At 50.8% G+C, this 22810-nt stretch overlaps 7 protein-coding genes across 7 annotated transcripts; 3 read left to right on the top strand and 4 right to left on the bottom strand.

Annotated features, from left to right (window-relative positions):
• Nucleotides 1–529: 529 nt before the first annotated feature.
• N7474_008234 (SAM and PH domain-containing protein) lies at nucleotides 530–2928 on the bottom strand (the record flags this gene model as incomplete). Its single annotated transcript, XM_057199644.1, has 3 exons — nucleotides 530–2644; nucleotides 2699–2878; nucleotides 2926–2928. 3 exons carry the CDS (start codon nucleotides 2926–2928, stop codon nucleotides 530–532), a joined length of 2298 nt encoding a protein of 765 aa, XP_057050345.1.
• A 3749-nt stretch (nucleotides 2929–6677) lies between these two features.
• N7474_008233 (Zn(II)2Cys6 transcription factor) lies at nucleotides 6678–8874 on the top strand (the record flags this gene model as incomplete). Its single annotated transcript, XM_057199643.1, has 3 exons — nucleotides 6678–6831; nucleotides 6893–7096; nucleotides 7157–8874. The coding sequence occupies 3 exons, from the start codon at nucleotides 6678–6680 to the stop codon at nucleotides 8872–8874; spliced, it is 2076 nt and encodes a 691-aa protein (XP_057050344.1).
• Nucleotides 8875–10887: 2013 nt separating this feature from the next.
• Nucleotides 10888–11523, top strand: N7474_008232 (uncharacterized protein; the record flags this gene model as incomplete). Its single annotated transcript, XM_057199642.1, has 1 exon — nucleotides 10888–11523. One exon carries the CDS (start codon nucleotides 10888–10890, stop codon nucleotides 11521–11523), a length of 636 nt encoding a protein of 211 aa, XP_057050343.1.
• Nucleotides 11524–16290: 4767 nt separating this feature from the next.
• Nucleotides 16291–17514, top strand: N7474_008231 (uncharacterized protein; the record flags this gene model as incomplete). The annotated part of the gene is made up of 2 exons (XM_057199641.1): nucleotides 16291–17080; nucleotides 17141–17514. 2 exons carry the CDS (start codon nucleotides 16291–16293, stop codon nucleotides 17512–17514), a joined length of 1164 nt encoding a protein of 387 aa, XP_057050342.1.
• A 336-nt stretch (nucleotides 17515–17850) lies between these two features.
• On the bottom strand, nucleotides 17851–18612 carry N7474_008230 (putative secretory component protein shr3; the record flags this gene model as incomplete). The annotated part of the gene is made up of 3 exons (XM_057199640.1): nucleotides 17851–18287; nucleotides 18310–18471; nucleotides 18564–18612. 3 exons carry the CDS (start codon nucleotides 18610–18612, stop codon nucleotides 17851–17853), a joined length of 648 nt encoding a protein of 215 aa, XP_057050341.1.
• Nucleotides 18613–18967: 355 nt separating this feature from the next.
• rim8 (pH response protein PalF) lies at nucleotides 18968–21332 on the bottom strand (the record flags this gene model as incomplete). Its single annotated transcript, XM_057199639.1, has 2 exons — nucleotides 18968–20779; nucleotides 20841–21332. 2 exons carry the CDS (start codon nucleotides 21330–21332, stop codon nucleotides 18968–18970), a joined length of 2304 nt encoding a protein of 767 aa, XP_057050340.1.
• Nucleotides 21333–22063: 731 nt separating this feature from the next.
• Nucleotides 22064–22777, bottom strand: N7474_008228 (putative GAJ protein; the record flags this gene model as incomplete). Its single annotated transcript, XM_057199638.1, has 2 exons — nucleotides 22064–22729; nucleotides 22775–22777. 2 exons carry the CDS (start codon nucleotides 22775–22777, stop codon nucleotides 22064–22066), a joined length of 669 nt encoding a protein of 222 aa, XP_057050339.1.
• Nucleotides 22778–22810: the final 33 nt, after the last annotated feature.

Raw genomic sequence — 22810 nt, 5'->3', positions numbered from 1 at the left:
CCTTCCATCCTCCTGTGCCTGCCGGGGCCCATCTCCGAGTGAGGAGTGATTGATGTCGGGCTGAGCGGAGATGCGGAGCATGACTCCTGGCTCACCGCTTGCATCGTTTCCGCTCCTCGCTTATTCTGCCCCCATTCGTCGGTTAGTTAGTTCCAGCAGAGCGACACGATCACTACGCAAGATTTCATTATTCTATCTTCTTGAAATTAATCCTTTAGAAATTTTTCTAAAATATCCTCAATGCAGGTTCAAAAATTATGGATTTATCTCAATACTTAAACTAAACTAACTCTCTGAGTCAAGACTGGGTATCGGGTGATGTTGGTCGTCCTGCGACAACGTCTTAAATATGTGCACGCTCATTGACAAAGGGAATGTGTATCCAAGAATGTTGTGACAGTAGAGAAAGCCAATTTAACAATAAAAAACGGAAAAAAGATGACCGATTGAACAGGCAGGTAGGATCAAACAAAATGTTCATATGTATACACAGAGTTTTGGTGGGAACTTGATCGGGTCCAGAATATGTTTAGATGACATTCCCATTGACGAGAATATTGTCACCAGATTCTTTCCCTTTCTTGAGAGCCTTAGCAAGCATAAGCTCGCGCATCCAGTCAATGCGTTGTTCGCGAGACTTGACAGCAAAGTGATGGTTCTTTATATTGCCATTTCCAAACAGTGCCTTTTTCTCGTTCTCCTTGGTAGCAGGAATAAGAGAAAAGGCAAAGGCTGCGTCGCTGCGACCGGCAGCTAGGTTGTTGCCACTTCGCAGGATCGAGCGCTTGAAGGCTGCCGTGAGTTTGGAGCTAGTCGCCAAAGACGAGCAAGCGACGGCGTAGTCGTCAACATCAATTATGTCCAGCGCACGAGAGTTGCGGCGGGCAGCAATTTCATCTTTGTGCATAGCCAGGTTCGTACCGCGCAGAGTGAAGTGTGCATCCTGCCACTCGTGGCGGAGGAGACGAGTCGTCTTGCGCTTCTTCATCCAGCCACTGTGAGTGACATCGGGATCGGAGCTCAAAGAAGACTTGGAAGAGTTACCATGTTGGTTCATGCGCGGGCTGCGAATCAAATCTGCGGGACCTTCAATAGGCGTCAACGGCTTGTCCTCTTGCACCCGACGGAGAGAGGTGGTTGCTCGAGGGCGAACAGAGGCGCTGCGTGGCACCGGTTCCTGGGGATGTCTGAATAGATTCCCGTAATGCATGTCTGGAGGTACCGATTGAGAGATTTCGCGAGGAATAGGACCATTCGGAATGGCTGTCACCGGGACATCCATCTCCGAGAAGGGAGTCCCTTGACGGTAGTAGTCAATATTCCTCGCGTGACTGAAAGGACCATATTGCTGCACAGCAGTAGGAGAACCATAGAGCTGAGAAGCTCTAGTCGGGGTGAGAGAGCGGTTTGTACTGACGGCAGTTGTCATGTCCTCCGTATCCGGGCTACTCGGGATTGTCAACTTGGGGAGGTTGCGAAGATTCGCAACAACATGTTTTTGCTGTGCACTCGGCGGCGTCAGTCCCGCAAACGGCCCGGCAGGAGGCACTTCAGTGTCAAGCTGAAGGCCAGAACGCACTGATGAGCCGCTAACGTGCTGGTTCTTCAAGAAACTCCGGATTGTTTCCTGCGGATCCAGCTTTTGCACTTCCTGAAGGGCCGCTTCTGAGAGCCTTGGTCCCTGACCCGGGCCAAGAATGTCCGAAGATGCCACGACTGAAGGCTCAGCTTCCGACTTTGGACGTAACAAGTTACGTGCAGTTTCGGGGTTTCCAGGGCTACCAGTTATTATGGCACCCTCTTTGAAGATTGCATCGGGGAATTCTGCAGCGAGTTTTTCAAGCTGGCGCTGGCGCCGCTTGTACTTGGCGCAGTCTTCGCCCTTGGAGCAATTGTGAGGCCTGGGAAGAAGCTGCTCAATACCGACGATTGACACAGACTCCGCCGGGGTGATTTGATTACCCGCTTGGCCGTAGACGCGGGGGGCTAGAACCTCGCCCGTTGGGGACACAGACATCGTATAAGAGCGTCGATTAGGGGACGCTTGTCCAGAAGAAGAACTTTCCCTAGAGTCATGCGCAGGCTGCGATCCCGCATTTTCTTGCGTCATCATGGTGTTCTTGAGATGCTCGATGGAAGCCAAGAGCTGATGACGAATGCCAAAAGAAAGGATGTTCAGTTCCTTAAGGTCGTCAATTTGCAAGGTAAGGAGTACAGCGCCAGAGATATCATTAATGATGAATTTTTCAATAACAGCATCGTTGTAGCCAGCGATGAATAGCCAGTGCGCAACCTGGCTGGGCTTCCAATTACGGATTTCACCCTCTTCGACCTGTGACACATCGGGTTGAAGCGTTGTCAAGGCCTTCGGGGTTCGAGGTGAGAAGGGAAAACGCTGAATCGGATTTGGGCTGTCGATCGACTGAGAAAAGGCAGATTGCAGTGGTGACCGCTCAAAGTAGAGGTCGATCTCAGCCGTTGACGGCTCATAAATTGATGAGCCCCTTGAATTTCTAAAAAGGTGAGGACCAGAAGGTCCTTGAACAGTTCCCTTCTCAAACTTGATGCTAGTGTTGTTTCGTAGAACCTCGTCTGGGGATGGCAAATCCGGTGTAGAAAGAGTAGTGTGACTATCATAGCCAAGCTGAAAAACTGTCAGACCATTGTTCAAATTTCGGGGGATTCATAGAGCTCTTACTGATTGGAGGCTCTGTTGCAAGGATTCCTCATCAGAATCGCCGGTTTCAAAATCCGTGTCATAAAAGTCGGTGGTATCCGAAAGGCGCCTGCGCATAATCGTCCTGGCGGGGTAGAACCGCTCGTGGTTCTTCATACTGATCGAGGTAGGCACTGCCTTACGTCGATGGCGTAAGGACTCCTGTATCTGGTTAGAAAGACGCTTTGACTTGCCAGGTTAAGACCTACCATTGTGTGGAATGTGCTTCGGTCCCCGGACTTCGTGGGTGATTATCGACCTGCGTCAGAAGCCCAGGCTGTGAAACCGATCACGAGTAAATAATAGCAAGGACGATCAACGTTGATTCTAAATGGTCCGATTGGGATATCGTTGTATATGAATGGGCTCGGCGAGAGCGAGTATCTAGTTCACCAAGAAGGATGGAAAAATTGAACTGCTGCGTGGGGATTATGGGCAGTGCGAGTATATGTACTGTGTATCCACAGTTTGTTTAGTACTGGAAAACGGCGCGTAAGATGAAACACGTTGCGTTGGGACGGCGGCAGTGTCTGCCAGAATCTGGCCAACCCGAACGATTCGGTTAGACAAAAATGTCCGTGGCATGCAGGAGCAGTGAAACGCAGCGGCACAATGTCCAGAGTGGACAAAAGAGAACATACACGAATGGCTACGAGGCGGGAAGAGCACTGGGCGAGATGTGACGATAAGTGATCAGCCTGCAGTAGACTAGGCCACGGGGCGGCGATCTTGCGTCGCTGTCAGCCAATAAGGATGTATACCCACCATATTCGAGGCACCCGACGGCCTCTTGGAGGTCCGAGGGAAACACTTGACCTCAAGTGAGCGCTTGCAGGAATTTGTTCGACGGTCGAGCCCAAATGTGACTGGCCTGCTTTGGGGTGAAGAAGCCTGCAGCTGGCGCCCAGGAGACCCACTAGAGTGTGACGACCAGACATTAACTCTTAATTAGCGCCCGAAATTCCTGCGATGATCCAGCAAACATTTTCCTAATTTAGTTCGCTATCTCGAGCCATGCTCCTCGCTTCTCTCCAATTTTTGGGGGTTGGACTGCCCAGTGAGCTGGGTTTCATCACCAGCACTTAACTAAAAGCCTTGGGTCTGTCCCTGTCTGTCCCTGTCTCCAGCCATTCGGTTTTATTTGGGAAGACCGGACATGTTATTTCCGCTCTAGAAACGGGACCAATATCCTTATCCTTGTCTACGGCAAGCAATGATGTGATGTGAATCCTGTGGGGCGCAGCCGACTCTCCGACAAATTTACAGCACAATATATTATAGCGTCGCTAAGGATACTTTGTCCTCGTCACCTACCGACTTTTGCGACTGCACAGTCCATTAAATATGCACTTGACAGTCTTCGGCGTTGGATTATAATTTGAGAGACCTATGCAAAGCTTCTGACTTACTGTAACCTCGATATCTTTTTGTCCGTTCCCAACGTTGGAATTCTGCTTCCTGTTTCATTGAAGTAATCCAACCCGAAGCCAGTGGGCTTGCTGTCTAGTGTAACTTTCCTTTGCTGGAGCTTGTCTATGATAACTGGCTTGGTTCCATTTCCACAATACCAGCAATCAGCCTGGGACTTGATTCCAAAGGCAAGAATCGTGGCTTTCCTCCTTTTAATTGACCCAGATGCGGCTTCAATGAAAAACTGCCTATATTGTATCTATCACTTTAAAACAGGTAGATAAGATATTCCCTTTTACGGTACCGTTGGTATCAAGAATCAAGAGGCTTACTGTACCAGGTACTTGTGGATATTCTCTCAACTTTTTCTCATAGTTCTCCATACTATCTGCCCACGGAGAACAGTGTTTGCTTGAAGAGAGGTAATGTTTTAGCAGATTAGGAGCCCCGAGAGTCTACCACATGGAATTTTCTGTCTCACAGTATAAGCCGCGGGCAAAAAGATATACATACATATATTTTTTTCCCAAACAACCATCACAGTTCCTGGGCAATGCAAGGAACAGCATGCCATGAGCCCGCAAGGGCATGTGCCTGAGTTTTAACGACCCAAATAACGCATTCTCAGAGTTTTGATATACGCTGTGGTATCTCCTTCCTCTGTTCGCATGGGAGAATTTCGAGATACCGGAGCACAAGCCCAACGTTAGGCATCCTGGGATCCGACCTGCACCTACGGGTGTGATAATAGGTCGATTTATGTTGCCATGATAAGCCTGAACTGAGTGTCCCACAAATGAGAGCATGTCACATTTATAGGGGTGCATAAGCAGGTTTTCGATATTGTTATTGCAAACCCGCTTCGCTCATTATGTAGTTGGGTTGCACCAGCACCAACCACACGATTAATGCGCACTGATGTGTAGGCACGAAATAGTGACAGTAGTTATATGCGATAGAGACTAAGCCAGGACTGGGCGCCACAGCTTGGAAGCAAGCAAAAAAACCAGTCGTACTGGTGACATGCAGCAACTGCCTCATCTTTTTTGGTTCACGAGCCCCAGTGAAATCCTGCTAAGTGGTTTGCGATACTGACATAATTTGTCCTATTTTAGGAGTTGGCCAAGAATATTATGAACATTTATTAATAGTAAATGTAGCATACAATAATAGCTAATGTCATAGGATGTGTTCTCTCTCTCTAGCCAATAGATGGTAAAGTTGGGGGAACGTATCCCAAAGTAGAAATTAGCAAACAATATCGGATAGAAGGCTGGCGGTTAAATGTTGCTAATTAAGGGACCCCATCCTAAGCCGCTAAAGTCATCCCATCACATCACACCAACCCCGCTGCATTTTGCATAGCGGGTCTGCCTGTCTCCCGTTCTGCAACCACTCAGGGATACCCCGACCCCTAGGCAATTTCCAGATTTCCATCCTTAGGCCAATGGTAGTATCAGTCGTCGAAGCTTGGCAAGCTCCACAACTTCCGTCGCATCAAATCTCAGGCTAGTCGTGCTTTAGCCTGATCGTCCCCGCACGATCTTACGAGTTGACTGGCCTCCTCTTGCTAGGTCATCCGATGTGGCAGAGGTCGTCAAATTTGCGGCATTTCTGAATTTAGTAACTTAAGAGAAGCCTATGCTGATCCCAACCCGACAAGCTGCTAGTATCCTTGTCAGCCAGTGCATGGCAGATCTTTTGGTTGGTTTCGAAAGCAACAGAACCATCCAAGCCACATTACAACAACAGCAGCGGGTCAACAAAAAAATGCGGCGTCGATACAGATTCCAACTGAGCTTGTCGCAATGAATGTTGTTGACAATTTCTACTGCTCCTGAAGTTGGAAGCATCCTGTGACCGATGTCGCACGGGCGGATATCTAGAGGCACGGACCGTGAACCGAAAACCGCTCTGGTCCAATAAAGGGGCGGGGGCTGCTGGATCTTCTGCAAGTATCCCTGCCCTACAGCACAAGGGCCCACTTTGACGGGTCCTTCTCCATCCAGTCCCTCGAGGCCTCGACAACGAGGTGCATGGCGCCAATGCGGCCATGCGGCCTGCAGCACCAAAATTAAATCCAGGCTAATTATCCAAAATTAGCTCTAGGCTAAGAGGTTGCGACATTTGCCAGGTTTTCTGCGTACATGATTCGTCAACGGCTCGTGTTGGGATTTCCAGTATAGGAAGAACCAGGGGTGGGTCTCAAACTTACTGTCAGTGCTTACCCCAATTATTATCCCGATCTTGCATGAGCCTTCTGGTTTACGGCTAGCAGGATATTCCAAAATAGAAACATCGGTGATTCTGGCGCAGAGCTACCACAGGTTTTAAAGCATCAATAGTTCCCAAGCTCAGGTACCTTTAATTTCTGTGCACACTCAGGCAGTTGCATACCTAACATCTTCCTTTCGTTCTATATTTCTTCGGTCGCAAAGTCTGCTGGTTCAGCTTTGCAATTATACATACAGTCTCTTGCCCGTGGCTAGGTCCAGTCTTGATTATCTCTCATCACCTTCGGACGATTGTTTGGTCCCTATCTTCTCCCAGCATGCCAACTTCAAAGAAGGATACCGTCTCTCCTTCAATGAGCAAGAAGGTCAACAAATCGGTTGCTGCATCTCATAAGGCTCCCATTATTCAGGCTTCACACCCCGCTAATGGAGAGAGGGGAAGCGACAGAATGCATAAGCGGTCCCGGCAAGGTATGTCATATCTTTCCAAGTCCTATTTTATTTGCATTGCCGTTGACTTATGTTATCCTAGGTTGCTTCGTCTGTCGCTTGCGTCGAAAGAAATGCGACGAACGCTTCCCTCATTGTGCAACATGCGTAAATCTCGGCCTCAAAGGCGAGTGCGTGTATGTCCGCCCAAAATGGTGGGGAACTCCAGAACTCAGGGCGAGAGAAAAAGAGAAGTGTAAGGGACTGATCCAGGACAAGAAAAATGAGCGGGGTGGGAATTATGCAGGTTCGCTCCCCCTCCCTCTCTGGCTCTGAGGCCATTACGCTCACTAGCCACCCAACACAGGTCAATTGCATCGCAATCCTAAGACATCCGCACCACCGCCTGAATCCCGATATTTTGACTTCAGTCGTCCCACGTTCAATGAGCCTTATGATCTCTTTTCCTCGCATCTGCCCACCCCGGGCCTAGGTCACACTCTCTATGGATCTTACGAGCCACCCTACCAGATTGGCCAGATTGATGTGAAGACCGAACAGCAGACATTCATCAACGATGTGCCTACGCGTCATGATTACTCCACTTCGAGCTTTAGTTCGTTCGTGCCTCCTCAACTCGGCACGCCACTGCCTGCATTTACCGACGAAGAGTGGTCAGGCAGCGAGTACTTGGTCGATCCCTCAAGTACCGATGGAATGAACACAACTGCTCTTGGTCACAGCACAAACCAGACATATCTGTGGCTGCAAAACAATATCCTCGTTGAAGACAACGATCGATCCCTCCTGGACCATTTCATCCACAACGTTTTGCGGCAAATCTTTCCTCTACTGGAAGTACATCAAACCGGGCATCTACGCGCTCAGGCTATCCTTCATGCTATGGAATCAAACAAGTGCTATCTTGAGTGCTGTTTGAGTGTTGCTGCTATTCATCGAAAAACCACTGAGGGATTGAATAGCGAGCAAATTGACCACGATATCATGCGCCACCGTTTTGAAGCCATCAATCATCTGTGTCAAGCCCTGAACGATGATGTGAATCATCAAGAGATTCTCGATGCTACCCTTGCGATGATCTTTTTCAATTCTTCCGTTGGGCCACCTGTTGACCATCTTCCTGATATCTCGTGGTTTGACCACTTCCAGGCAGCAGCCAACCTGGTGAACAGGCTAGGCTTGCCAACACCCGGTCAGACCGATAGCCACACGACGTCCATGTTTAACATGACCTTGACATCCTGGATTGATATTCTTGGCGCAACGATGATGGGCAAATCACCTCAGTTTGCGCACACCTATAATACTAAGCACTTGTCTGGGGAATCATCTGGACTACGCGAATTGATGGGCTGCGATGACAGGGTCATGTATCTCATCTCCGAGATCGCTTGCCTGGACTCCTTGAAGAATGAAGGTCGAGTCGATGATCTGTTGGTTTGCACTCATGTCTCGGCTCTGGGACTCCAGTTGGAGTGCACCGAACCTGCGGATCCGACTTTGGAGAATCCATTTTCCTCTACTACGGGGTCCATCCGCCCGGAGGTATTGACAAAAACGATGTCGCATATCTTCCGCATTGCAGCTCGGATTTACCTGTGCAGTCTGGTTCCAGGTTTTGGTCGCAGTCAACCGAGCAATCAAAATTTGGTTGCAGCAGTCACAGACGCACTACAATTTATCCCCTCTGGTCCTCATGGGTTTGACCGCTCCTTGGTCTGGCCACTTCTTATGACGGGTGTCTTTTCCACACCTTCTAGCACGTTCCGAAGTGTCCTTGCTCAACGCGTTGCAGCCCTAGGCGACCATGCCGACCTCGGCAGCTTTGGACGAATGTACCGTCTACTCCGGGAGCTGTGGCGGCTCCTTGATGATCCACTCGACCCGCAAGCTACCGGAGATGATGCTCACAACTCCTCGCTCACCAGCCCCATTACAAAACTGGAAAGATCTGAGTCACCATCGAGTGCAAGTGCCACTCTGGGTGGAAGGGAGATCAAAAGACAACAAGTTAATTGGCGAGACGTCATGAAGCGGAACAATTGGCATTACCTTCTCATCTGAGCGACGGATATTTTACGAGGATCACTTCTTCTGTTGAAGCTGTTCATCCTGCTAGATTAGCATTATTTACCCTGGCGGTATAAGATACCCCTTCTTCCCAACCAGGTGTTGTGGAATTGGTATCAATATTTAAGACCTGCACCATTCTTGAACTGCAGGACAGGCTGGAGTTTGGTGCTATCACTGGTTGATATTTGTTTAATATAATACATCTTCATGAAGTTCAAAGTCCTCATTTGTTCAAAGCATTGGATGTTCCTGCTATAGCTTGTAGAAACAGCAACTTTCCTACAGTATTGCCCAAGGCATCTCCAGTAAAAGAGGTGTTTACTCTGATGCTGCTAAAAAAAAAAAAAAAAAAAAAAAAAATCAAACTTGACTAGACTCAAATGGTAGAGTCCAGTTCTACTAAGAGCCAAGGCCTGTTCACCAAGCGCTTATCTCCCTAGACAACAGAATGAAAAGCGACATTGATAATGGCGGTGGCGTTGTGCTTTGGCTATTTCTTACCGCGCGTCTCCAGCAAGAACAAATAGATTAAATTAGATGGCCAGGGTCATTAAAAGTACGGTACTCAAATTAGAGAATTGCTAATTTTGGGTTATTTCTCTTCTTACATTGACGCCGAGATGGAACACCTCGCTCTGTTTGCCTAAATAACATAGTTGAACCCCGGCGTCTGCTGAATCAAGGCGCTTTGGGCGTTGTACTTAGAACAACAAAACCGAAGCAGGAACAAGCGAGTTCGATAAATGAAAAGGCCCGATTGGACTTAAAACCAAGCACCCAAGGACCTGCATAAAGAACGTCGATTCCTTATCTAGATGTAGATACAAGTCCTAAAGTCTCTAGTAGGGCAACACAATAAAGGTCATAAGACATCAAAATGTAGATGATTGGATTACAGGGTCTGGGCATATATCTCAAACAAGCTTCGAATTTAATCATCCAGCTCTAAACACAATGGGATTGAGGTATACAAGTTATCCAAGCCTATGAGCTTGACACATTTGACGAATTGCAAAATCCGAATACCCCTGAAGGCGAGGCGCCGGCCAGGTGGCATTCAGTGCGCGCCAACCATCCACGAACCAGGTAGGGATTTGGGAGAAGCATTTCTTGGCAAACAAACCGCCGTCAAGACATGCAATATTTTTCTCCGGCTTAGCAGAGAAAGAGGGTTTGCTTCAGATAGCGCGCGACAACTGCCTCCGTTGTTTCTGGGCGGCATCGCCGAAATGCAGCGGGTTTGATAGATTGAAGGTCGAAACGATGAAGCGCTGAAAAATTATAAAGAGCGCTGCATCCCATAGTCCATGAAGAGAGACACACACGGCTTTTCTTCTACAGAAGAGCTCTCTCTGGACTTTCACTGTGATACTTCTTTCTTCGTTTTGCTTAGCTCAAAGCACCAGACCAGCAACAATTCCTTACATCAAGCTTGGTTCCTACCAAGGCTGTGACTTGTCTCTGACTAAGTTTGCCTCTCCTTGAAGACTTCGGAACAGTAAGTATGGTCTCTCTTTGCTGCACACTGCTCTTGCCGCGGGTGGCAGTCCTCGAAGGATTTGAGGCTGAGCTAGCCGGTAAGCCTCGATCAGCCTTGCTGGTAACTAACAGGAAATATTACAGGGCATTGTATTGATACCGTCCAGAACAACAAAACGGTTACCATACCCTGTCCCGCCCTGTCTGGCCTGGGATATAGATAAAACCGCCGTCTCTCCGCACCCTCGTTCTTCCTTGCTGCCGGCCAACAAAGACCCCCTTTCCTAACGTTTGGATCTCCGCCTCATTGAGACGACCCTATAATTATTTTCTTGTCCTTTTTACTATATACTCTCCTTCATCATTCTTTGGTTCTCCTTCCGTTGTGTTTTCCATCCTCGCTCGCCGCCTTGTGCAGTCATTCTGAATTCATCAGCCTTTTGTCCTGTCACCTGTGTTCTCTATTATACGTCTTTAGCTCCACTCAAGGAATCACCCTCTCAGCCTCTGTCAACACTCGACAACATGCCGAATTCCAAGCCAGTCCTTCATCCTCTCAAAACGCCAAAGAGCGCGACGTTTCCCTCCGATCTCCATATTGAATCACCGTCAAGTCTGTCGGATACTGTCAAACAGGAAGATCTCTCGACACCAATCACGCCCCCTACCGCCTACACAGATTTTCTGAAGGCTCTCACGCCCGTGTTCAGCCCTGCTAGTGCTGGTGCTGGTTTCACTTTCCCGAAATATCCTCTTGACAAGCCGTCGGCTGCTTCCCCCACATCTCAGCCAGCAAGCGCGTTGAGCGGTTCCTTTGTATTCGGTGACTCGGCAAGATCACCGACTATCTCATTGCCACCGCCGACACCGTCGTCAGCAAATTCTACCAAAAGGAGCTTCCCTGTCCCGCGCCGCCTACGCATCCCACAGTCACTGAAATATTCCCCGACTACGGACTCTCCAAAAAGTGCAACTATCCTTCGATCTCCGTTCTCCCCATCAGACTGGAAACTGCGTTACTATGAGCCGCCCCGCAGTGCAACTGGGAAGCCGGTCAGCGTGAAGCAGGTGGTCACTCGAACTGTTACCTACAAATGCACCCCGCTGGAGGCACCACCAAAAGGAAAGCGACGAAAGTGCCGGGAGTCTAAAGAGGCTTAGGTACTTTCTCTCCTCTTATGCCTCTTATTGTGTACGGTTCCATATTTTGGTCATTGCATTTGGCTAGTTCTTGCGGACTATGAGCGGTGGAAATGGAGTTTGGGAGTCTCCTTGGGGCACTGTCGTTCGAAATGGTACGAAATTGTTTGGCCTTTTTATTTTCTTTGTTTCCTATCTTGCTCCTGCCGTATCTTGGCTTCTTTCGTTTGGATAATATACAGCATACTACACTGTGTCAAGTGAATTGGTGAATGATCTATGAATTCATGACTACCTTTTTTTTTTTTGTTGAACATTCTCCCTAAGCGATCGCGCTCAACTTGAGGCCATACATGGGCCATCCAGGACTAGAACCATCATTGGCTTGTTTTCTTTTCAGGCTTCGCATACCGGCGGTATGTATCCCACTGTGTCCTCTGCCTAACCTTTTGGGATCAAGGCGGCGGCTGGGTTAGATGGCGTAACGCGTGGACCCAAGTTATCGGGCTCGGTTAGCGGGTATGTCTGCAGGTAGTTCCATTTCGGGGATTATTGGGCATGCCTATGTAGAACTGTCGAATCGGATTAATGAATAGCTTGAGCCGTACCAGATCTGTGGGTAACAAACCAACACTTCCATTGCTAGGATATCCAACTGACCGCGCCACCCATGGAGAGCCCGCTTGGGCCACGAGGCGTCATGGATCAGAGCCGCCAACAAAGGGCCAGATTTGAGCCCTGAAAACCCAGCACCCTTTGCGCAAATGTATTGGAGCCTTACACTAGCTCCATCCAGGCATTCTCATTTTTGATTCTGACAGATTCCACGTGTCGGACACGTTAGGATCATGGATACAGTCAACAAGGTTCATAACGCGTATAGGGAGATCTAGTAGGGCATATGGCTATTATCCAACATTTTAATCAAATGTCATAATAAATTTGTGAATATAGAGCTCATGTGGTCTGGTTCACTATTGTTACTGCTTTGATTCTACGTGTGTGCGTGGACCCTAAGCCGAACGTCCCTCTGCAACTAAGCCCCTGCGTCCGAGTCATGACAGTGCCACCCAACAGAATGGGCAGTAGAACTCAAAGAAATAATTGGACAGTATATTTAAATTTCAATTGAATTGAAGCGCACAAGAATGCCGCCCCATATAAATGGACCTGCCACGATGTCCTGGTAACCGCAGGGTCCATCGCCCATGTCAGTTTTCGGCATACAATAAGCGAATATGTAAATCACCGTTTCTTCGGACGAACAGTGTATTCCGATCAGTAATAGAATGAGTATGAAGGATGTTTCCTAGTTATATTGATTTTAACAGCACATAGTTCAGTAATATTACTGACTTGGTTTTACGTCGTACTCTGACGAAATCTCTGTAATACATTACCCGAATCCACTACGCTGTCCTACATCGCCATCACATTGTCTACCTAGACCCACGTCGGACATAGTTTAGAATCTCTTTTCGCGCTCATATAAGATATCACATCTTTCCGTTGCAGCTGATGCAAATCAGGAGCATTTCCACTCTTGGTAATTACTCCATATTATGCTCGAAAGAAGGATCGAGAGAATCTGTGATGCATAAGGCCGAAACCCTGATCACGCGCAATGATTGGACGAGGACGCGCCCTCTGTGTTTCATGTCCCTAGTAAATGAGTTCGCCTAGGAAAGAGTCATATTTCCATTCGTCGAAGTGGTCTCCATTCTCTCAATCAGTGTTTCGAGGACGGCTGACAGCTGGAACACACTGAAGACTGTTTTACAACCTGATTTGGTCCACAATGTTGTCAACCATGACCGGACGACCATGTTTGTGAATAAGAGGGAATGACTAGTCGGTATTGGGCCCTCAAGGAAAATACCAGAACATAAACTGATCGTATTGGAATAGAGTTTCCCCATTTTTGAATCAGCCCATCTTCCATCTCGCCTGACCGAGTCCGGTGTTTATATTGGTTATTATCTCCACTAGTTATCACAAGGGACCCAGAACAAAAATAACATACGGCCCGTACCCTCAGTGTGATCACCAATTAGCGCTGCCCCAGTGGTGTGGTCCATGCAGTTAAGCGCCGGCGCTATTCTACTTTCAGACAGTGGGGCAACCGAGCGCCGAAGACTAGCTTCAGGCCGTCGACGCTTGGCGTGATTGGCGGTTGAACGCTTTAACCATGTGAAAAGCAAGGTGACGTGGTCAACAGAATACTAGAATTCATGCTGATTGGTGTTTTCTCGCTTTCGCGCCGAGTCCAGCGTCGTTCGTGATATTAATAGAACGCGTCTCAGGTCTGCGAGCAGCTTCGGAGCAGGGCGGTAACCGATTTAAATGCTTTCCAGGTGTTAAACACGAACGAAAGCATGACTGTTAAATTCAACCATCTAGATTATCTGATTGTTCTCCACAGTCACCCTATAATCCCCCCCCCCCCCCCCCAAAATTACTTCTATGCTCCTTTGAGACATTAGATTACGTTACAAAGACTTTCGGAGACCAAGAATAATCATATGAATGGAAAGAGGGGTATGCATGGCGCTTATGCAGTGTGATATCTCTAGTTTCTATTTATGGTTGTCGTTTGATTTAATCGTAGTGCCTAACCCCGGTCAGTTCCTGCGTTTCTGGGGCATAGTGCTACGATATTTTTGGCAGTTAACGTCAGTCCATAGTTTCAGTTATACCATTATTGATATTAATGTAGACTTGAATTCAAATATCCCAACTTCTCAAGAGAAACATACCAACCCAATTCTGAATATAGCTAAGAACTGCTTTCCGCTTGTCTTTCTTATTCTGACCACCCGCCAAATTCACTGGAGGCCGTCGGAAGCATATGCCTTTTTTCTCATCAATTTTATCTTAACCAAGGCTCAACGCTACCAAAAACAAAAACCTGTCGCCCCTCACAGTCTATCTCAAACCTAAATGGCTGGATTCGGCTCCGCCTCGTCCAAGTGCACATTGTTTTTCCTTGCATCTTGGACATGATGGGCTCTTGACTGGGTCAAGGCGTCAACGGTACGGCTTTCCGTCCCACCATCGCTGCATCTGCTGATTTCCTGGTAGCCAATGTCATAATATTTGTTCCAAGAATAGGTCCCCGTAGCGCCTGGGTCTATTTTTGACTCGGTTTGTTCACAATTGACGTCTGTTATCCCCTCAACTTGGAATCTTGTTGCTATCAATATCCGATAATCACAAACACAGGGCGGCTACTGTCCATATTCTTTACAGACTACCCCACTGATACTATTTTCCTGGCCCCAGACTACCATCCAGCTGACCTTTACTTGCCAATCAAAGCTCAGAATCTTTATTTTCAACGGCAAGGAACATCCCCATCACGCCCCTTGGGAGTAAATATAGAACGGAACTACATTTTCTCTCCCTGACTCATGCAACTCTCTTTTTTTTTTCGCAGCGGGCCCCAGCTTTAACCCCTCTTTGTCGCCCATGTATGAAGCTTGAGAAGCTCGTTACTGGACAGCACTTGCGGCCCCCAGTTCCCAGCGGCATGTCTGCCACTTCGTCACCTCGTTAAACAGCTCCGAGACCCTTTTGGCTGAGATCCTGTACGATACTGTCCCATACTGGCATCTGGTATCATACTGCATTGAATCAAAACACGATTTTGTTACTGTTTCTTGGCTAACATCATTCTTTCGACTGTCGGTATCTTCGGGTGCAAGCCTGTGCTTTTTTTAACTCTGAAGGATCATTCTCAAAGGTGCGACTCCTATCTTTAGAAAAAATCCTTGACGTCAGACATATTGCTCTTACTCTTGATATCACCTGGGCTCCTGCTAGTTCCAGGACCTAGACATCCAACGAACACGCAAACTCCGGTCATAGGCTTCCAGGTATATCCGGTGATTTCAGTACCTTTTTCTCTTCATTGTGAAATCACCTTGACAGGATTCAACCTAACATTGCCAGATTGTCTAGCAACAAGATCACATATGCTCATGCTATACAACGAGGACTGATTTCCAGTCCAAATCCAAGACAGATCTTCGATTCTTTTGGGTAGTTATTTTCAGGGCAAGTATTTACAAGATCCCCGACGAAGATATAATTTAACATTCTCGAATGCGTGCATTCATACAAATTCTATATTCTGGAAAGAAATTCACCGTCAAATGTAATAAACCTATTCCCAACATCAGTCCTCTCGTCCCTCGTGCCTTTGTTGAACACGAGCTACAGTCCGGATGGATGAACATGGCTGACACCAAAAATAGATCTTCAAGATGCCCCACGGGCCCCTTGTTTAAGAGGATAGACTCTATTACTACCAACAAAAGGCGATATCAAAACCGGGGGAGCGACATAGAGCCATCACAGGGATCTCGAAGTGTTTGAAAGAGCGGGGTGTAGAAGCAACACGGCACTCGTGCTTAGCCATGTGTGTTCTATAATTAGAGGCGGGGCAAGCATGCGATTGATTGATTGACTGATTTCATTGATCGGCTCTGCCCCTGGACCTGTTCTCCACGAATCAACGAAGATCTCTCATTTCATTCATCCTCGACGAAACACGCAGAAAACACCCAGCGAGGGCCAAAAGGGCCAAATCCCGTGATCGGCGCGCGGCCTGCCCTCCCTCATTCTGCACCACTCTCGTCCACACCGACACCCCCCTCCCTAGGCCAGTCTTGTCAAGTCCAAGCCCCGAGTCCATACTTCCCGATTCTTACACTCCCCCCTTAAGCGCCCCCAACGCCTCGAGGTCTCCGCCCCCCTTCGGTCCTTCCAGCCTGCTGCTGCACTGCCATGGCTCAAGCGCCGCCCACCTTCACACCGGACAGCGAATTCGCTGACCTGCAGACCCCCCGCGGTCCCAGCAGCGGGAGTCTGTCGGTGTCGGCCTTGGCTCGGTTCGAATTCGAAGCCGGCAAGGGCAACGAGGGGACAAAGATTCTCATGATCGAGTGGGAGGACGACGACCTGTCCCGCTCCGCGGCCGAAGGATCATGGCATGTTTCCTGGACCGGCAAGACAACCGTGTTGCCTGCCGATGAGCGGCCAAGTGATAGCGTTCGTCGGTTTTACTTCCTGCTTCCGCCAAACACGACCATTCCTCCCGTCGTGACCCTTTCATATGAGCATCGGCCTACAACAACGGAGAATACCACCACCACCGTCTCTACCCCACCATCAAAAACCAAGGATACCTTCCAACTCAACCCGCTACCTGCTATCTTCCCTCCGGAACTCGGAGCAACGGGACGCTCGGCGGGCAAGAAGGGTGTGCTGCATACAATCTGGGCGAAGAAGCGGTTGCGCGTGCTGGATCGCGAGATCCGGGAGGAGTTTTTGAACAATGCCGAAGGAGTTGCGCTGCACATGGCAATTCAAGAGAAGGAATGGATCGAGTCGAATTTCGGAGACATATCTGGCGCAGTCGACGCGGTGTCTAGGAGTCACGAGTCGTCGACCTCGTCCTCTGTTTACCCCATGGCTCCCGCAACGCCCGTGTCGCCAGTCAGTGGACGAAAGCTGAGCGAGAAGCTCAAGGGCTTGAAGCTGCAGACAAGTGAGAAAGACTTGTCTGCGAATGACAGTATGCTGTTCTTATACACACGATCAATCCGCAACCAATAACTAACCATGCCCGCTTCAGGTCCCAACTCAGCACACCTTCTCTCGCCGCAATCACCCGACGTAGCCGTCTCGTCCTTCAGCTCATTCCGCAACGTGAACCGAGCCATGCACTCGATGCCAACCCCAGACACAAACCCCACCCCAACACCAAGCACGCAAATCCATCCCTCGGAGCCGAACCAACTCAAGCCCGCCGTCGCCCATTTCCCACCGCAATCTCTCCAAGAAGCGCAGCAGGACACCACCGGCGTAACCGGTTTCGCGGCCCTGGCCCCGACAGTGCGCGAGCCAATGGCGCGCACCTCGAGCGCAGACTCGGGCGAGGAACTCTTCGCCAAAGCACTCAGTCCGCGCTCGCCGGATCTACCGCGGAGCCCATTCTCCTTTGCCTAGTTGGCGGCTGTTCTTTTCTTCAACCTTTTATACCATATCCTCTTTATTACTGCTATGATTCCCCTCTGTGCGGCGCTTGACGAATCTTTTGACTCTTTCTATTTTCTTTCGCGATATGGTTTTTTTTATCGTTGCATCTTCACCTCATGTCATCTCTCGTATTGGAAGTGGCCGCCATGGTATCCTATCCAGTGTACATAGACGAAACAAAAACAGCACTTTCAACTCCACGGATATCCTCTTCCGCATACACCACCACCAACCACCAGGTTACACCACCCGAACCTTAAAAGAAGCTTCGAAGCAAGCAAACAACCACCAGTGTTGTTCTCCAACTCAGCTGCTCTTCTTCCTCTGGCTCGCCTGCCGTCCCGGCCGTGCCGAAGACCCCGACGACGAACCCGACGTAGCACCCGCAGCAGTCGCACCATCTGCACCACCCTTCTTGCCCGCAGCAAAAGCCTCAGACTCCTGCGCGTCCTTGCGATCGGCATACCACTGCCCAGCCTGCAGGGCCAGAATGCCAACCAGAACAAGAGCGAGAATGGTATTCGAAGCAGCAAGAACCTTCAGCGAGTCCTCCCGCCCAAGAATTTGTTCCATCTCTTCGGCGGTGGTAGCCAGCTCGGCACCGTAGCGGCCCGCCGAGGCGAGACGCAGACCCTTGACGATGTTGGCGATGTAGACGGTCACGCCGCACATGTAGAGCACGAGGGAGGCGCCGTCGAAGAGCATGTTTGACTCGGAGGGGCGGTAGAGTTTTGTGATGAGCCCTGCGAGGCCGAGGAAGATGACGATGTGGAGGATGCGAGGGATGAGTGGGGGGGGAGGCGTGGAGGAAGCGGAGGTGGGCTTCGAAGTAGTCATAGTGTGAGGCTGGAGTGGGAATTGTTGACCAGAGGATTGGGTAGTCGTAGGGGAAGAGGGAGAAGATGATCCCGAGGAAGAAGCAAGTTGCTGGGTTAGTGTCAGTCGGTCTGTTCTGGCTGTCTGTCTCGCGTGTGGTGGAAATGTGGGGGGGGGGAAATGATGGAGGGAGCGAAACATACGGCACAGGATGAGGAAAGTCGCGAACGACGAGGTTTGTCGGGAGGCCATGGTGGGTGGATTGGATGTCCTGAAAGACAGGACTTGAGGGAAAGGCGGGTTGGGAGAGAAGATAAAAATAGGGGGAATGGAAGGATGGAAGGTTGGTTAGGCTTGGCCGCCAAGCCCGGGCGATAAGGACGGACTACCCATGGTTACCACTGCGATATGATAACTACGATAGGAGATCGATATGTATGATATGGATGGATACATCGGTATGATACAATTCCTATGTGTCAAACGCCCTTGTTATATCCCCAGCGCCTCCCGTATATCATCAAATGAATCATCAAAATGGGTATCTTGTTCTTCCCCGGGGCAATCAATGCAAATATACACAATTATCAACTCATTCCACCGAAATTCACCGCTGATAGACCGGCAACGACTCATCCGCCTGTGCAGTCCCGCCTACCAGCTGGTCATCCTCGTCGAAGGTCGGGGCGCTAGGCCCCGCGGCACTTGCTCCGCCATCTGCGGTCTCTTCATCCGGAGCGCTGGCTTCGTGCATGAGTCGCTGGCGCTCCATTTCTCGTTTGTCATCTGGTTGCGCCGGGTCGCTCGGTTCCGCTGCACTCCCGTTCACGACGACAGTCTGTACCGAGCCGTGTGGCGGCCGTTCGGTGCCTGGAGATGGCAGGTGCTGGTAATCATGCAGACCATCCTCATCGGGCAGGACGGGTGCAGTCGGCTCATTGGAAGTAGATGGTCCCGCCTCACCAGGGGAACTGGGCAAGAGGGCTTCCTCATGGCGTCGTACTCGCGTCTTCTCGTCCACTGGTTCTTCGACCTCGGGCGGCGCGACCATCGAGTCCATCGGCTGGAAGGGTTGCGTGTAGTCTTCCGTATAGTCGTACTCATTCCATTGACCTTCCTGGGGGAACCCGTAGTCATCTTGGATTCCAGGGTCCGAGTGGTGGGAATTGGGCATCGGACTCGGGTCGACAGTCGAGGCATCGCCTTCCCCGGGTGTGGCCACTGTTGATGGCGCGGGATACTGGGAATGCTGTGCTGCGGCCGTGGTAGAATCCGCAGCGGCAGATGGGGCGCGTTCCACGCTGGCCTTGCCGCGCTGTGAATCGCGAGTCCCCACAACAACTTCAAAAGCTACCGAGATGACTCCCTTCTCGCGGCGGATTTGATCAGTATCCAAGATATTCCCCGCCCAATTGGCTGTAATGGCGCTGCCGTTAACGTCGGCCGGATTGAGAATCTGTCCGCTGGGCGAGAAAGTGCTGCCGCCGGAGACCATGTTGAAACGCGGGATAAACCGCTCGGGCGAGGTAAACTTGCCTCGCAAGTCCACAACGACCTCAACGTAGTAGCGGAAATTGATCATGCCCCCGGGCACGTGTGTAATAGTTGGAAATGCGTCCTCGGGGACTCGAATGGATGTCTTGATATCGGCAGTCATAGTATGTGGATCGACAATCAGAGGCGCGAACGTTTGTGACAAATCCTTGCGAAATGCGCTGCTGGTGCGAGAAGTGCCCAGCGTAAGACCCCCTAGCCCAGTACGCGAACGAGGATAGCAGTCCTCGTACACCGGCTTCTTCCCGGACGCGGTGGGACCAATAGGAATCGACGGGTGGAGATCAATCCGCCCCTGGCGATACAGAGTGACCATGATGCCGTGCGCACTGCGCACTTGTTTGCAATGGTTGATCGTGACCTTGATCGGCAAGGTATCTCCTGGCAGCACGCCCGCGCGCAAGACTTCGGCCTTTGCCGTAATGGTCCGATCCGGCGCAGAAGGAGACGAGCCGTGCCCTTCACTATTTCGTCCGCCGGTGCTCGAGGAGGAACAGGGGTCACTCGAGATCTGAAAGCTCTGGCTGCTGTTGCTTGGCCGACTGGATGTACTGACATTGCTCGGAGATGGGCTTAGCGGTGGGCGGGATTCCACGGAAGTGACGGTGCCGTTCACAGGAGTATCAGTGGACGACGTATCTGGTGCCGCAGTCGTATCGGATGCTGGCGATTTTGGCTTCGCCTTGGATTTGGAGCGCTTGGACACGGGTTCGAGTGTGACAATGCGAGCTTTGGGTGCGGGAAAGTGTGCGATATCGATATTTTCAAGTAAATTGACTCGTTTTCGGCAGGTAAGAGTAGGGTTCATGGTGGTTGGTCGGGTCAGGGTAGATGTAAGGGTATAGGCAATCGTGCCTCGTTCAAACTAGTTTGATCTTCTTGTCAGCATCTTGTTGCGGAAAGTTGGCGCACCGGGTCAAACGCACATTTATACTGCTGGGAAGCGGGTAAGGAGGAAGCGACATCTCGAAGCGGAACATATATTTGCCCTCCTTGAGACGTCCATCGCCGCACAGAACGACTTCGTCCTCGAATAACGTCGCCAGCCCATTGCCCATATATTCAGCGCCCCGTCGACCACGCCCAGGCCCCAGGAACCCCAGCTCGGGGGTGGCCTCTCCAGCCGGCGTCGCGTTCTTGAACACCTTCACACAGCCATGGAGACAGATGACGATATGGGTGATGCGCACCGGCCGTACGACGGTCACGACGACAGTGCCCTTGATGACATCGCCGGGGAAATAGGAGCGCCATGGGTCGTCGGGATCGATGTAGAAATCGGTGATGTTGCGATTCCGTTGGCCGAGGGGGAGCGAAACTTGGACAGGAAGGAGTTGCCATTCCGACTGAGCGGCGACGATGAGGGTTTGGAGGGAGGAGGGTAGGTGGACATGACACACGGCCGCTGCCTCCTGCATCCAGAAAAGATGACCAGGGGCGGGCGGGCGGAGAAAGGAAGGGACGCGAGGCAGGATACGGATTTGGTATTGATGGTCAACCGCAGACACGAGTTCGACGGGACGCGGTGGCAGCGGCGGGGTGGTTGGATGATGATCAGACAGAAGCCTACGTCAGAAACTCCAATCGAGGGACACGGCGGGTAGTGGTACTGTCGGAGATATTTGTCGATAGCCTTTCACGGTCTGGTTCCCAACTGCTCGGAATGCAGCCCAGGTATGTTCCCCGGGGTCCAGATCCAGGCCCAGGCCTTGGTGCGGGTGGAGGGAAACTCGAGCAGGGGGAGTGAGGAATTATGGGTGATGACCACCGCGCCACATTGTCTCTAGCCAAGTTGGGAATGGCAGAGGAGGAAGCAGAGATAACCCCCGCCAGGAACCGGATATGATGGGGCGAAGAGGGCGGCGACAATAATGAGCGAGGGTCGGAGCAGGGGCAGATGGAGCACAGAGTTTGTCCACAAATAATCACTAGTGGAATGTGGGACTGGGGGGGGGGGAGAAAGGGAAAGAATTAGAGAGAGAGATAGAGAGAGAGAGAGGAAGAGAAAGAGCAAAGAGGGCGAGATACGGGAGAAAGAGAAGAGAGAGTTCGCGACAAGCGGAGCCCCCCGTCCGCCCGGGGAACCCGTGATTCGCGTGTGGTTCAGTCAAGCTTCTCTTGGTCTTCGGCTAACAGACTCGCGTACTACCTACTCGTCCAACTCCCGCAGCCCACCATCCACGTATTCGTCTCCATAGCACTCCCGCAACACCGCCGTAACCACTTCCCGGTCCCCGCCCGCCAGTTGTCGCAGATAGCCCTCGAGGATGTAGATATTGTCCGTCCATTGCTGCGCCTGCTGCTGCAGCCCTCCCAGTGCCTGGCGGATCTGCGTAACGCCCATGGTACTGCCACGACTGCTGGTGCGTTGCATCTCTGTAGCCCGGAGGCGCCCCACCTCGGCCTCGAGCGAGATCCTAGTGGCCATCAGGGTGTCTCGCCGCGACTCGCGATCCTCAACATCATCGGGCTCCTCCCGCTGTCGCAGCGCCGTCTCAGCGACCCGGGCCGCCTGAGCATCGGCGCACGACTTCCGCGTCTTCTCCACCTCCGTCTTCACCCGGCCCACCACCCGCTCGCGCTCAAGCTTTTCGTCGCTCCCGAAGATCCAGTACCAGTTGCCGCTGCCGATCTTCTCCACTCGCAGCTTGCCCTCGTCGAGAAGTGCCTGGATGTACTCCTTGACCTGGATGCCATTGATCGATGCCACGGGCGGCAGCGTCTTCTCCAGATCTTTGAGTGTGTGGCAGGTGCCTGTGGCGCGGAGGTGGGTCAGGATTAGATCCAGTTTGGCTTCTTTCGAGAGTTTGGGGGGCTTTGGGACGCGTCAGTGCGAGTCTTTGCCGTGGGGGCCGCGTACCATGATGAACCCTCTATTGGATTCGACGCAGATGAT

Source organism: Penicillium riverlandense, assembly GCF_028828495.1.
Source record: "Penicillium riverlandense strain IBT 135883 chromosome Unknown utg000007l_segment0_segment0, whole genome shotgun sequence".
In the NCBI taxonomy this organism is placed as follows: Eukaryota; Fungi; Ascomycota; class Eurotiomycetes; order Eurotiales; family Aspergillaceae; genus Penicillium; species Penicillium riverlandense.
Note: the sequence above shows the minus strand (reverse complement) of the source record. Positions and strands in the feature narration are given on the sequence as shown.